Source organism: Phaenicophaeus curvirostris, chromosome 2 (genome assembly GCF_032191515.1).
Source record: "Phaenicophaeus curvirostris isolate KB17595 chromosome 2, BPBGC_Pcur_1.0, whole genome shotgun sequence".
Lineage (NCBI taxonomy): Eukaryota > Metazoa > Chordata > Aves > Cuculiformes > Cuculidae > Phaenicophaeus > Phaenicophaeus curvirostris.
Window position 1 is genome coordinate 75,038,975 of NC_091393.1, and position 14,496 is coordinate 75,053,470.

A 14,496-nucleotide genomic window follows, 5' to 3' on the forward strand; every position below is an offset into this window, starting at 1 on the left:
ATTTCTATTCTTCTTCAGAATAGAGTTTTGTGGTTAGGACCTGCCTGTCTTCAGGTTTCAACAGCTTAAAACGGCAAGACTAAGACATTAGTATTTTCTGATTCCTACCACTTTTCTATTCTTATTTCATTATTTTTTTCAAAATATAATGGGAAAAACTTGTTGGTCTTCCAGATTTATTAGCCTTAACTGGATATTTGATATCAGACAATTTACTTGCTGCTGGACATCTTTCATTGCTGGCCAAATAAAATAGAAAATGTAGTCAAGTCCTTTGCCACCACCTTTGCTCTCCCTCAGGGCCTTGTAAAGCTTATTCAAGGATTTTGGCTCCTTGATCACCATGACTATGAAGTATGTTACTGTTCAGTTGGAGGTACATTACTATGCAAGGCTGTCCTCTATAAAATGGTTTTCAGAAATTGCTGCTTATCTAATAACAGGTATTAAAACACCATAGGCTTTTTTCATAGTCCTGATGCAGCATCTTCAGCAGTTAGTTATGATTTGAGATTCTGTTTTAATTACTTGGACAGGTAATTGATAAAACTTATTATTTGTAATGTGCTTATAAAAAGTGCTGTTTGTATACAGAGATTTGATTAACCTAGGAAAGAGTGAATTACTCCTTTTAAAACACTCCCTTTGTTCTGTACGGCTAAGTGAATAGGATCTCTAATACATGTCCAGTATCAACTATGTCATTAGTAACTCATGCAAGTTCGTTTAACAGACTCTCGCCTTTACTTTAATAAACTTTTGAATAGTTGTGTTGCAAGAACGTATGTATTTATCTTAAGTAGCCCGGTCTTCAACCCTTACAGAAATCACTGGCCCACCTCGGTCATCAAGAAACAATGGAAGTAGCACTGTGGCTACAGATGAGAATTATTCAATCACTCGTTTGCCAAGGACAGCATAGGCAAGCCCTCACATACCTACGGAATGTGAAGCCATCCGTGTCAACGTGTAGCGAAGCGCAGCTTTGCCTCAGTGTGTTGTTGTCTAATAGGTAAAGAAATATCTCCCCCCATTTTGACATTCAAATATTGCATAAAGTGGAGAACAAATAATTTAAATCACAATCCGCTAAACTTCCTTTAAACTTGGAATACAATAATGTTGGGGTGTCATTTTGGTTATGCTATTACTATATGCTTACCTATCAAAAAAAATGAATTACAGGTGCGTGGTGGAGGCTTGGGCTCTTTTGCGGCAACATGCCACCGAGGTAAATAGAGAAGAGCTCTTAAAACACGTTTACGAAAGGTGCCAGGAGATGGGACTCATGGAAGACTTACTGAAGCTTCCTTTCACCAACACTGAACTAGTGAGTCTAGACAGAAAAAATCTTTATCGTCTCAGTGGAAAGAGAAGAGGCAGATTTGTAACAGGCTTTTGAAATATGTTATTTCTCATAGGAGTGCTTGAAGTCATTTTTACGGACCAGGGCTAGAATACCAACCCATGCAATTCTTTCAGTCCGCAACCAGCAGAGTGCCTGCTATTGGCCAGCAGACCAGCGGAATCAATCAATGAAGGTTCATCTTATGGTGAGTGTAAAAGTTCTGTCAAGTGCACAAGGTTCTGCACACTGGTTTGCTCAGTGTAGAGAGGGAGGAGCTCCAAGAAATTCCGTGTTTGAACACTGTGGGAAAGTCCTCCCTCACATTCAAAGAAAGCTGGTGGTGGAGAAGGCCAAGCCATACCACTTGTGTTCATCAGTCTTTAAAGAAGGTAATGTTTGTGGGGTGGAACGTAGTGGAAAACGAACCATCACTTTGATGACACAAGGCTGACATATTTTCTCCCCTCTTCATTTACAGCCCCAACACCAAAGCCATTACCAACTATAGTAAAACAATCCGAAGTAAACGTATGTACCATAGGAAGTGTCATCACTAAGTTATTATCGGCACGAGGAATACATGTATAGGAAGGAAACAGAAAACCCGTTTATCACAATATAGGTAAGCAGCTTTTTAACAAAGATTAGTCTTCAGCTACATGTTTGGAGAAAGAAAAATCCACTTGAACTGTGTGAGTGTTTTGAGGGAAGGGGCAGCAGAATAAAGACATGTTTGGCTTTTCTCATTTATAATACTTAACATTTAAGAATCAATACACCATTAGTCATGTTTGGAGAGAGAGTTTTCCTGCTATGATAATCTTATTATTGCAAATAGATGTATTTACATTATGGTAAGTATATTTACAGAATGTAAGATAGATGAAACGAAAACTATGATTTCCACCAAGCTGTTGGTGGACAGACTATTTTGACAGACTTGATTATGTGACCAAATAGAAACCTTTTACTATTTCCAGCCCAGTTTCTGCCTCATTTCTCCTTGTTTACTTAAAAGTAGGCAGAACTATAAAGAGCCAAAACCTGATAATTTTCCTGGAGATGGTATGGTCAAGTAAAGTAGAATTCTCATGTGGTTGGACTTCAGGGGAATGAAAGCCTGTTAATGTTTTCCTTTGAATTCTAGAGCTCCAGAACCACCAGCCATGAGACATCCTACCCCGGATATGGAGTTGTGTAACATCTTTGTTACAACAGATGCTACAAAATATTCGTTAAAATCTTCAGTATAGAGTAGAGTTATAGCATTAATAAAAATGTTGTTTCTCCTACGTGTGTGTGTGCCTGTGTCTATGCTTTCTGTGCTTTCCAAGTGTTCCGCAACACTGCCAGTCACGGTCATGCTGACAAACCCTGCTCTTTGTGCTCTCTCTTCTCTCCTTATCGGGAACAGCTCAGGGCAGGCAAGCTAGCAAGGGTGAGGGTCTACACACCTTTCAGACAACAGCACAGAGTCACCAGATCTTCATAATGACCCAGGGCTGGGGGAGTGGTGCTGGCAGCCGAAAGACAGAAGTCTTGCTTAAGCTCTGAGAAACACAAACTCCTCATTTATTTCTCTTAGAGGCATTAAGGCTTTGACAGTAAGATCAGTGCAAAGTACCGGCACCTCTCCCGGACAGGCAGGAGGACTAACTGGTGGTTTCTTCCGCTAAGGCCCCTGTTACCCAAGGCCTGCCTGCCTTTAATACTTGGGGAATGGGGAGAAGTCAGAAGGCTGTGCTTGTGAAGCAGGCGCTTTAGTGGCTAAGCAGTAACTTAGAGGAAAGAGATTAAACAAAATTCTAAAACTAGTACCCAAGAAGTCACTCATTTACCATGACTGTGAATTAAAACTTGGTACTCTGCATGTGTGTGCTCACTATAGGCAAAAGGTATTTTTAAGTCAATTTCTCTTCTGTTTCTCCTGCCAACAATAGCACAGTGAAACTATTTCAGGATTAGGCTTTTACAGCAATTATATCGCAGTCCTCCTGCCTTACAATAACTTATAGCTCCTCTTGTTTATTGCCCACATTGCATGCATTGCTGTAGATGAGCTTCACCTGGACTGTTGTTCCTGCTACGCTCCTAAGGGGAACAGTCTTAATTCCTAAGTGACTACTCACTGAATTCTCTAACCCCCCTGCAGTTAGAACAGCACATTTAAGTGCTATTCCTCACTTCCTGTGAGGTGGCAGACCAAGGTCCTTTCCCCCACACCACCCCTCAGAAACAGGAGCGACATTCCCAAGATTTTTTCAGTCTAGCCTGGTCTTGTCCCCCTCCCCTTCACATCTAGTTTAAAGGTCTATTAATGAGCCCTGCTACCTTCCTGGCTAGTATTCTTTTGGCTCTTGGGGACAGGTGGACCCCATGCTTGGATAACAAGCCTGGTGATTTTCCTGTCAACCCACAATCAAAGAACCCAAATGTTTGCTCCTCACACCCGTTTCGGAGCCAGTTATTTCCCAGCACTTCCTATTCGTTCCCTCGTCATGTCCAGTAGCTGGAATGCCAGAGTATTGTCCCAAATTTGTCCCAAAGAAGACAAGATGCTTTTTGGTTGTTGTTGTTGTTATGCAGAGCTTTTGAGTTTAACAAGTTTAGTATTATAACACTTATCCAAATAAAATAATTGCTACTGTATGTGATGACATTGTTTTTATTTAATCCCTCAACCTAAAGGTTCTGCTGGTGGCAGAAGAACTCGCTTCCATTCCATATGTGTATTTAAAGTGCAGGTTCACAGCTGTTCCACCTTTCTGACAAAGTGCATGATGTCTCGTGCCAGAAGCTCTGGTTCCTCAAAGGCAGCAAAATGCCCTCCCCGTGGCATGTAAGAGTAAGTCACAATGTTCTTGAAGGTCTCCTTTGCCCAGGTACGTGGTGTATGTGCTAGCTCCTGAGGAAAAGCTGCAATCCCTGTGGGAACATACACTCCAACCCTAGAAGACACCAGTTAACTACATTTTTTAAAGTGTTGGGAAAAGTCTGTAGAAAGGAGGTTATAGAAAGGAGGTTATAGAGAGGAGGGAGCTGGTCTCTTCTCCCAAGTGACAGGGGATAGGACAAGAGGGAATGGCCTCAAACTCCACCAGGGGAGGTTTAGGCTGGACATTAGGAAAAAATTTTTCACGGAAAGGGTCATTGGGCACTGGAACAGGCTGCCCAGAGAGGTAGTTGAGTCACCTTCCCTAGAGGTGTTTAAAGGACGGGTGGATGAGGTGCTGAGGGGCATGGTTTAGTGTTTGATAGGAATGGTTGGACTCAATGATCCGGTGGGTCTTTTCCAACCTAGTGATTCTATGATTCTAACGGAGTTTAATGATTCTGCGATTCAATGATTCTATGAAACATTCAGACTTTGGTAATGCCACAATCAGCTGGAGAAGTTTTGCCACAGCAACCCATTTTGTGGTCTGTGCTCTGCTGAAGAGCTGCACTTGTGCAAGGATCTCCTTGGTTCAAGAACGTCACACCCCAAGACCTGTAAAGTAGAGCCAACTTTGCACACAGTTCAGTCTCGAACTGTTGCAGATATTCCAGCTTGCCTTGTTCTCTAGTCTTGTGATAGGTGGCATGGAGGGTTGGCACTGGATGATCTTGAAGGTCCCTTCTCCCCCAAACCCTTCGATGATTCCAGATAAGGTGCCACCCCTCTTGCTGAAAGTCAGAAATGAGCTGCCTCCCGTTCCCTTTAGAATTCATGGTACCAGTGTAAACAAATGACTCTCCCAAGAGGAGAGGTAAACTGGATGAGTCTACAAAGAAAAGGACTCCTATTTGTATGCCTAATCCCTTGGAGAATTCTGCTTAGCAGCATTTTCCTGTGCAGCATCTCTTACAGTCATCTGCCCACCAGCAGCTGTTGGAGGTGCTTGGTTTGGAATACTGCTCTCCCAGCCGCTTCCCTAAGTTCATGCCGAGCACTTGTGGATCTCACTTTATCCCCCAGGAAGCCGTATCCTTCCTAACGGAGTTTAAACTCCTTAGAAATGCTATTGGTTTTCTCTTTTGTTTTCACTGAACGGAGCCACAGGTTACGTTTGCTTTGTGAACAACTACGTAGACCTGCACTTTGAACACCAACAAGACTGAATAGACTTTGACAAGTCTTCTGCACCTTTTTGGCCACCAGCTACCTTGTGTGAATTACAGCTTCAAGACAAAAGGGACCCTTGAATATATTTCTCTAAAGCAAAGAACTGCTTGGATTTCTTTTTAAACTATTTAAACTATCTTTTGTAATGGGTGTAAATGTTTATAGAGTTCAATGTGGTTCAGTCTCATTTGCAAATCTGCCTTGCACCTACTGCTTCATTACCTGGAATCAGCAGTTAGACCAGGGTCCCTGGAGAAGTTCTCCTTGTAGAAGCGCATTGAGGGCACAATGGAGGATGTCACCCAATAAATCATCACATTGGTCAAAAGCTCATCAAGAGAGTACTTGCTGTTGAGACACAAAGAGAAGGACATTTCCTGGGAAGCTCTTTCTCAATCCACTCCAGGGGGCTCATGGCCTGAAGAACAAATCTTCCTCTTGTTCTCCACGCGTTTTCAAGCAGCAAATGAAATCGGCACCCTTGTGTCCAGAGCAAAACTGCCTGCTGCTTGAAGCAGCCATTTGCATGCGGTCTGCTCTAAGTTTAATTGACTACTTTTCACCGTCATCCTTAAAATTCAGCTTTGACTGCCCTGTCTTTTCCCTATCTCCTCATTAGTTAGTATTACCCACTATTTTAATGAGTCTTCTTGTGGAAGAGCATCTTTTTTCCTTACCTTTCCAAGCCTCCATCATCTTTATGCAGAAATGATCTGTCTGTCCACGTAGAGAATTTCTCCAAAACGTATGCAGCAAGCCCCACGGGAGAGTCATTCAGTCCACAGCCTAGCTCAGGAGAGGAAAGGGAGAGCTCTTGCAGTGTCCTAGCACTGCAGTACTTCAGGGGAAGTTCAGCTGTGTGGAATTTCAGGTGGAACTGACAGCACCCCAATCTCAGGTAATTCCTATACAGAAGAAGCTTGGAGGGAAGGAAGTCCTGTTGTCTTCTTGGTCATGCGTGGCAGAGAGAGAAAATTTGGGTGCCAGTGGATTACGCCCTTGGGAAGCACTAACACCATAAACACAGTGGGTACGCCGCATATTGTATCTGTGTTCTTACCTGTGAGACAGGGACAGAAGTGACTTCAGCTTTAGTCCAGCTATGCGGGACTCACAGACGCTCCCATATGGCAGCAGCCCAACTAAAGCCCATTGTGATTTTCTTCCTGTACTGCAATTGCTTTGGACTTTGCTGACATCAGTTTTTATTGGCCAGTTTAATCAAGCGGTTTTGCAGCTCTCTGCAGTGATCGTTAGAGTAAACCAAACCCTGGCTAGCTATCGAGTTTTCACTTAATCATTAACTTCCATCTGCAGAGAAGTTAGGATCATGTTGAAATGTACAGCTGCTAGCACAGATTTTTGTCATACTCTCCCTCCCCTGGAACTTGCTTCCTTATTGCTGTGCTTGGATCCTCACGGTAACTAGTTATTAATCCATTAACTTAATCCTTCTCTTAAGACAGCTTTGTTTCTATGGTCTCCACATCTACACCAGTATGAGACATCTCTTCTCTCTTTCCCCAGGATGGATTATTTCAGGAAAGGAATACCCCACAGTCCTCGCTAGCGGGAACTGACGCAAAGAATTCATTCCACTTCTCTGAGATGGCCACAGCTTTCTTCACACTCCTTACTTACTGGCCACACTAACTATGTCAGGCTTCTGGCTTTCAGGTGCTAGGGCTTAGGCCATTTAAAAGGCTTGGGCAAGTGATATTTGTTGTCTCCATCTTTTTCTAAGCTGTTCCTTTTAACTTCCTTCCCCACAGTTCTTGTCTCTTGCGTTTGTTCACCAGAGCCCATTGCTTGTCAAACACCATTGGCCTGTCTTCAACTCTCAGTTTTTACAGACTATAGCAGTTAATATACCATGTTCATAGTGATATAGAGAAGGTTCATTACCTGCAGTGTCTGGTTTGGTGGCTTGGATATGTAAGTATCCTGACTCTTGCAGAAGGTCGTAGATATTCTTCTGGATGAAAGGGTACACACGTCGAACATCTTCCCTCGTGAGACCTACAAGCCATGGGATGTAAGCCCCAAGCATCACAGAAATGATTCTTCTCAAACCTAGTCTGCCGATGAAGATGAGGTTCAGATGCAGCCCCTTCACCGATCTAAAGTTAAGTTAATGAAGAGACGGTTACATCAGCAATTTTCTGTCTCCAGGTTTTCTGGAAAATAAGTTTGACCAGAGCTGTGATAGAAATTCACTGAGCAAAATACATAAAGCCCTTCAGGATTGCCATGGTTGACTGAAAGTAATGATGGGAGTTAGAAATGGTAGAGCTGACGCTATCTCCATCCAGCAGTACCACTGGTGCAACGCTATCTTTAGGCACTCAGTTTCTGGATGTGCCGTAGCCCTGATGGGAGTGCTGGCTGTTGCTTTTCAGCCGCTCTGTGCTGTAGGTAACAGGCTGCATCCGGTATTTTCTGAAATGCTTGAGCAGGTCACATGTGACCACAATGCTCTGAGTTCTCTGAAGTACAACTGCGATCAGGAAGATTGAGCTGCTCAGCCTACAATCTACCTGCTTTAAGAGCTTTCCACCTTTATCTGTTCCTTGACCCAAGCTTTGCTGCGGTGCCCACCCTTCATTAAATGCTAAATCATGTGCTGTGATGCCATTTCTAAGGAAGGGGTCGTGCTTCTTTTCCAATCAGTCTCAACTTTGCATTTTGGATAGGTAGGTCCTATATTTCATGGTGCTATTCAGCTGCTGAAAGGTTGAGCTCCTTCATTCTCTCCCTGCTGATGTTAAGTCTCTCTCCTTCCCCATTTAGAATAATGATCTGTCTCAACTGAAAATGCAGCAATGTGTACTTCCACAGCTTGTGAAAGAGAAGCCCAACAGCACTGGAATTCAGGAAGCACGAGAAGTGGGCTGACATCAATGCAAAGCGGATGAATACAAATGCATGCCCAGGGTTGTGGTTGTCCCAGAAGGAAACAAAACGGAACGGGATGAGAGCGAGGGCAAACAGAAGGCCGGCCCAGGACTGCTGGGTCAGAAGGCAAGGTAAGAAGAGGAGGCAGCTTTTCTGTGCTGATGCCTTTTGCTACTCACTGTGGCAGCATCTGGGCCATGTTTGTGGTAATACGTGAGCCCCAGTCTCCTCCCTGTAAGTAGTATTGCTTGAAGCCCAATCTGTTCATCAGCTTATGAAATATCCGCGCAGCGGCTATGCTGTCAAAGCCTGCAGGTAAAGAGAAACACTAGCAGGAGACCTGTTTGTCTTAGCCTTCATAACTTGGCCAAAGACACTGGCCTGGCAGAGGCACATGGCTGTGCCAGTATGTCAAGGCACAGTGGTTTCCTTGACCTAAGCTTGGCTGCAGTGCCCACCTTTCATTAAATGCTAAAACACCACCTAGTTTCTGGATGTTGCATACCCATGCTGGGAGGCCTGGCTCTTGCTTTTATGTCACTCTAGGTAATAGAATGTCTCACTCATGGCAATTGAGCAAACATAAGGTGATGGAATTCAGTGGGAAGTCGAGAGAGCCAAAACCAGACCTGGGCTTCCTGCCGCCGTTGCTTTCAAAATCTCCACAGCCAGCCCCAGAGCCTCAGCCACATGGGTGTTAGTGCAGAGACAAGCATCTGCATTCCAAATCTGCAGTGCCCTGGGGTCCTGGGGGTGACTGAGGTGTTACTACAAAAACCTTGCAATTCCATCAAAGCCTTTTCATCGCTTACCTTTCTGGTGCGGAGCCTCTGAGAAGCCGTAGCCTGGGATGGATGGGCAGATGACCTCAAACACCACATCACCCCCATCCAAGCCATGCCTGGCTGGCTCCGTGAGCAGAGGGATGATCTTGTAGAACTCGTAGAAGGAGCCAGGCCAGCCATGGACCATCAGCAGAGGTTGAACAGCTCGACCGTGAGGGACATAGGAGGGCTTCACGTGGATAAAATGGATATCAATCCCTGCCGCACAACCAAGACAGATAAATTAATGCTCTGGTCCCATCACAGTCTCTGCCCTGGACTCTGAACAGGGAGGGTGGCAGAATTCTAATCAGCGTTCATTACAGAAGTTACACAATCAAAACAAGGCAAAGAGATGTCTAGCTGAAAAGGGATGCCTAGTCTATGTCTCATCTTTTTCATACAAACACAGGTATTGATCCTAGCCTCAGACAGTGGGGTCACAGGAGACTGAGCATCCATCTCCTGAGAAACTGGTCTCACAGTATGTAAGTAGGGCTGCACTTAAATGAATAGTGTAATGCAGGTAAGACACAGGTGAAAATACGGCAAAATCACAAACTATGTGCGGGATAAAGAGAGATATGAAAAAGTGCATGCAAGATAGAAGTTTAACCTGCAGACCTTTTATCCAAAGTGTGGCTGATGCCACCTGGTTAAATTGGGTGGTGGTGGTGGAAACTGTAGCCTCAGAGTCTGGGTAAGTTTGCAGTTTTCAAAGGTGGCTTCAAGGCAATAGCAGAAGAAAAATCTCATCATGAGGCAGTACAGATTCAGAGCCAGACGAAGGCCGTCTTGAAGCAGGCCTAACCTTATTGCCACTATCTAACGGCCACCATCCATAGGATGGAGTATATTATTAATATAGCCTCCACTAGCTATATTTCACTCCGAGCTGTTATGTATACAGTTGTCTTAAATATTGTAACCTTTTAAATGCCCCCTTCTCTCCATGCATTTCAGAGCAAGACCTACTCAGGCCACAAATACCCCTCACCTTCAATGGTTGTTTGGAAATGTGGGTATTTGTTCAGGACTTCCACTTGTTTGTGCCAGTCAAACTGGTTCCTCCAGTAGGCCACCACCTTCCGCAGGCAGCTGGAGTTGAAGCCGTAGTGGAAGGCAGCCCCTTCCAGCGGTGGCGTGTAGCGTGCCTGCTCCAGGCGGCGGTGCAGGTCCTGTGGAGGGGAGCCTTTCTTGCGAGGCTGGCCAGCGGCCGACACGTTCCCTACACCAGGGTGGGCAGAGAGGGGCTTTCCTGGCTCTGCCAGCTTTCATACCGCTACCTGGGACACCACGAGCGCTCCTGAAGCAGTGATATACTCTGCATGACCCCCTGAATAGTTTATATGGAGAAGATATTTTTCTGCAGTCTACCAGTTCCTCTAGGGTGCTCAGGAGTACTGGATCCTACTCTTGCCTTGCTGCTAACTCTCTTTAGGGGTTTTGACATTAGGAACTTGCCAGCAATGCTGGCTGGAAGAAGACTAAGATGCTCAGCCTGGGCTGCTGACTGCTGGTTGGCCAGAACATTAAGGCCAGACACATAGAGGTGCTGTGACTCAACCAAGACCCCTTCCCTCTTCACCCCTCCAGCCCTTCCCTCAGTACTGCCCCACTGGTGCCAATGCTGTCATACAACACTCTCACCTGGCTCCACCATCTGCTGTCAAAATCTGCTGCTCAAAGCACCACCTTTTTGCAGGAGCAGCCCCAGGTTGCATGGAAGGTCTCAAGTCTCAGAAAGTCTTTATGGGACATAGCAATGAATCTGAGCTCAAATCCCATTTGGAAAGGGTGGTGAGCCAGAGTATCACTTAATGGTGCTAGGTAGCTGCACTGGCGTATATAAATCCACTGCTACCACCTCCAAGATGTCAACTTAAAGCAGCAAGGTGGGTGATGGACTAGTTCCACCTTGCAGCTTCCTGCTCCTCCCTACATCCCAGCCATCAGTACCTCAATTTCTTTGTCAGATGTTTCAATCTTGAAGGGACGGATACTTTCATCTTCTTTCCCTTTTAAGGGTCTTTCACCTGAGCCCCACCATCCATCACCCATTTCAATAGTCTGGATCTTGTGTCTAGACCTCAGCCAGAAAACCAGTATCCCTCCAAGCCCCAGGGCAGCTGCAGGGACCAGGGCTGCATTCTTCTGAGAACATTCAAAAGACCTAGGGAGGCATAAAATTGTTGACGTTCAACAACAGAAGTGTCAAGGGAAAAGGGACTATGCTGAAATTTGTACTCACATCAGTTGGGCCTGGACAGTAACAAATCCCTACAAATCCCATGGAGTAAGCAAGGGCTGGGGGTTTCTGTTATTTTTTAAGAGTACAGGCAAGATTTGGGCCAGGGTTATACCTACCAATGCTTCTTCAGGACCTCAAGTCTTTGCTGCTCAGGACTTGGCAATCACAAGGCTTCCTTGGCCCTCTCCTTGTGAGCCAGAGTGTTCTGGAGGGCAGGGGTCTATAGGATATGGGCCGAGGTAGGTACTGGAGTGAATTCGATAGTAGCATCCGGACTCCTCCAGCAATAAAAATTGTACAGACAGAACGGGCTGAGGAGTAGGAGCAAAGACAAGGGTCTTCAGCTGCTGGAGTGAACTGGGTGTATTAGACATGCCCTTCTTGACAGTGCTCTATACAAAGCTCTCCTACAGATTCAACCATCTTTTAGGGCACACTGGTCCTCTGCTGTAGCTCTCCGTGACTAAGGGTCTCAGCCTGTCCGCCTGGTGCCCCTGATTCTGTTCTAGAGAGCAGAATTTCAGACTTCCTTTTAGTGTGGGAAACAAGACACCAGAGCTGGTTTTAGCAGACAGGCAACAGGATTCAAAACTGTGATATTTAAACAAGTTACCACCAACAAAGCTTTGAACAATTTGGCAGTCAAGCTTAGAAGAGCGTAGAATGTTGCTCTTACCATTTTCTGCAATGATGTTACAGCCAGAGAGGCTCATGGAGGGAGCCCAAGCTGCTGCACTGCAGGAAACCCTTCTGAAGGCAGCCCCAAAGTCCAGCTATCCATCTGACTGTCCAAATAAAACTCAGCAACAATAGAAATGGAATTCATTAAACTAAAATAGACATGATTTTATCCTTGTTGGCCTAACCTTGGTTCCTTGTACATTGAAACCTTCCATTTGTGGGCCTGGACATGAACAGATGAGTTATTAACTAGCCGTGGCTAATCATAGATAGCTGTATAGCAGGACAAGAGGGAATGGCCTCAAGCTCTGCCAGGGGAGGTATAGGCTAGACGTTAGGAAAAAATTCTTTACAGAAAGGGTCATTGGGCACTGGAACAGGCTGCCCAGGGAGGTGGTTGAGTCACCTTCCCTGGACGTGTTTAAGGCACGGGTGGATGAGGTGCTGAGGGATATGGTTTAGTGTTTGATGGGAACGGTTGGACTCGATGATCCGGTGGGTCTCTTCCAACCTGGTTGTTCTGTGATTCTGTGATTCTGTTGAAATGCTTGAGCAATCAGTTCCGAATGGAGTGTACCTTCCTGTACCTCTGACCCATGCCTCAAGCTCTCCAGCTTCCCTTGCGCACTGGTAGAGGTGTCTGCGGCTATTGCAGGGGGCTGCAAAGGGGACTATGAAGATTTGTTGTTATCATCATACAATGTAGGGAAGGGACTATGCTGAGCCCCAGCCAGAATGCTAATAAAAAGTTGAAGGCTCAGCCCAGAGCATATTTCACTCACCTGATGCGGGACAAGATGTTCTCCCTACAAGAGGGAAGAAGAAAAATAGATCCTTATAATCTGGTAGTGTTGTCTGAATGGTACCAGCCCTCAGGGATGCAAACAAGATCACCTGCCGGCACCGTTTAGTGCCCAGCCATGGGATCACAAGCCATTTAGCCACCCAGGAACATTCTTTTTCCTACTTTTTGAATGGGACAGAAAGAGAGGGGCTCAGAGCACTGCCTCTGCACAAGGAAACAGTGTTCCTGGAATGTGTTTCAGCTCAATAGCTTGGTGGCATAATATCACTTCCTTTGACACAGTGCAGATAGAAGGCACTAAACAACCGGGTAGGTGTCCTTGTGATGTTCCATCCTTCCAGCGGCTGTGCTACTTCAGCCAAGGAACTAGCTTATTTTGACTGCCGTGTAGCAATAGGTGCACAGACTTGGCAGTGCAATTTAGGTATCAAGAGTTATTCTGCTGCCAGTCACGTGGCACTGGTGGTGCTGCAGGGCTGGCAGGAGGAGAGGCTTGTGGAACCTTGCCCTGTTCAGAGCTCAATGAGCTGCTATACCTTTGCTATGTCTAACTACCCCTGAATGGATACCAAGCTTTTAGGTCTCATCTGGCTGCAAGAAAAAGAAAACACCCTCCTTGGTTCTCTTTCAGATTGGTAGATTCTCTTGCAAGAAAAGCAAGCAGTCTGAAAACTAGCAAAATTAGAAGCAGCAAGAGAAAGTCTTGTTGCTCTGCTTGTGGAAGGCAGCTAGATTAGGGAGCCATTTGGTGTCATAGTCATGATACTTTGAGCCAAAAGAAGAGGAAAAAACACCAACATGAAAAACCAAGCCTGCTGGCTGTTTCTTTTTATTCGGTATAGTTTCCCCTGATACTTGTGATGCAGAAAAAAGTGCCTGTACTGGAGACCCCAGAAGTGTCCAAGGCAATTTGGTAACAATATATAAGGCAGCCCATGTGTGATTTTTAAGGAGGCATCTACTTCAACCACTCCCAGACAAGGAAGAACAGGACTCATAAGAGGAAACAGCGTCAGCCTCCACGTCCCTGGAGACTGAGCAGTTTATGCAACAGGAAACATTATCATCCCCCTGCACTTCTATCCCAGTTTAGTGAGTCAGAGGCATGAAAACGGTTATTCTGACAATAGCACAAACTCAGCACTGCTTACAGAGCAAGCAAGCAAGCATGTCCCAGAAACAGCTCTTTAAATGACACAAAACAAAGCTCAGTCTAACAAAACCTCCTCCCTACTCATGCTCAGGAGAACTCAGCCTCATGCTCCCACCCTCTGATGGCCTGATAATCCCACAAAGACTGTCTCCTGCTCCAGCCCCAGAGAGCCCCATTTGGAGTCCCTGCGCCCCGTTCTGAGGAGATCTCACCAGGTGTTTGGAAGTAACTCCTGCCACATGTCTGCTTCTCCTTGCCTGGCCGCTGCTCTGAACAAAGCAACTCAGGTGTCTCCTCTGCTGGCTTTCTCTTTGGCAGTGACGCTTTCTCTTCGAGGCAAGGCAAGCTGCATCATCCATCAGTGCCGCCTATCGCCTAAGGGGGCAGCTGCCAAGGGAGTTCAACAGAGGCAAAAGCAAAGTCCTCCATGGGGA

The 14,496-nt window shown here is 45.5% G+C and overlaps 2 protein-coding genes and 1 long non-coding RNA gene across 5 annotated transcripts in view; 2 read left to right on the plus strand and 1 right to left on the minus strand.

The window, feature by feature from the left end:
- LOC138718219 (epoxide hydrolase 1-like) overlaps positions 1-14,381 on the minus strand; it is a 30,292-nt gene extending 15,911 nt beyond the window's left edge. The window contains exons 1-10 of one of the 3 annotated variants that reach the window (XR_011337024.1): positions 14,275-14,381; positions 12,887-12,910; positions 11,132-11,345; positions 10,170-10,350; positions 9,161-9,391; positions 8,528-8,657; positions 7,359-7,573; positions 6,131-6,239; positions 5,676-5,801; positions 4,007-4,296 (exon numbers count right to left, since the gene is read on the minus strand). Coding sequence is in view for 2 of the 3 variants with exons in the window: in XM_069852557.1 (XP_069708658.1) it covers positions 4,095-4,296; positions 5,676-5,801; positions 6,131-6,239; positions 7,359-7,573; positions 8,528-8,657; positions 9,161-9,391; positions 10,170-10,350; positions 11,132-11,345; positions 12,887-12,910; positions 14,275-14,303 (1,461 nt within the window). In the remaining variant the exon portion in view is untranslated. Of the gene's footprint in view, positions 1-3,979; positions 4,297-5,675; positions 5,802-6,130; positions 6,240-7,358; positions 7,574-8,527; positions 8,658-9,160; positions 9,392-10,169; positions 10,351-11,131; positions 11,346-12,886; positions 12,911-14,274 lie in introns of those variants that run through there. The other 2 variants (XM_069852557.1, XM_069852559.1) reach the window with 2 other exon arrangements.
- Positions 1-14,496, plus strand: part of LOC138718230 (protein ELYS-like) — a 58,307-nt gene that overhangs the window by 7,404 nt on the left and 36,407 nt on the right. The gene's annotated exons all lie outside the window — the stretch shown is intronic.
- Positions 790-1,584, plus strand: LOC138717498 (uncharacterized). Its single transcript, XR_011336877.1, has 3 exons — positions 790-1,012; positions 1,186-1,330; positions 1,422-1,584. It is a non-coding gene; the product is annotated as an uncharacterized lncRNA (long non-coding RNA).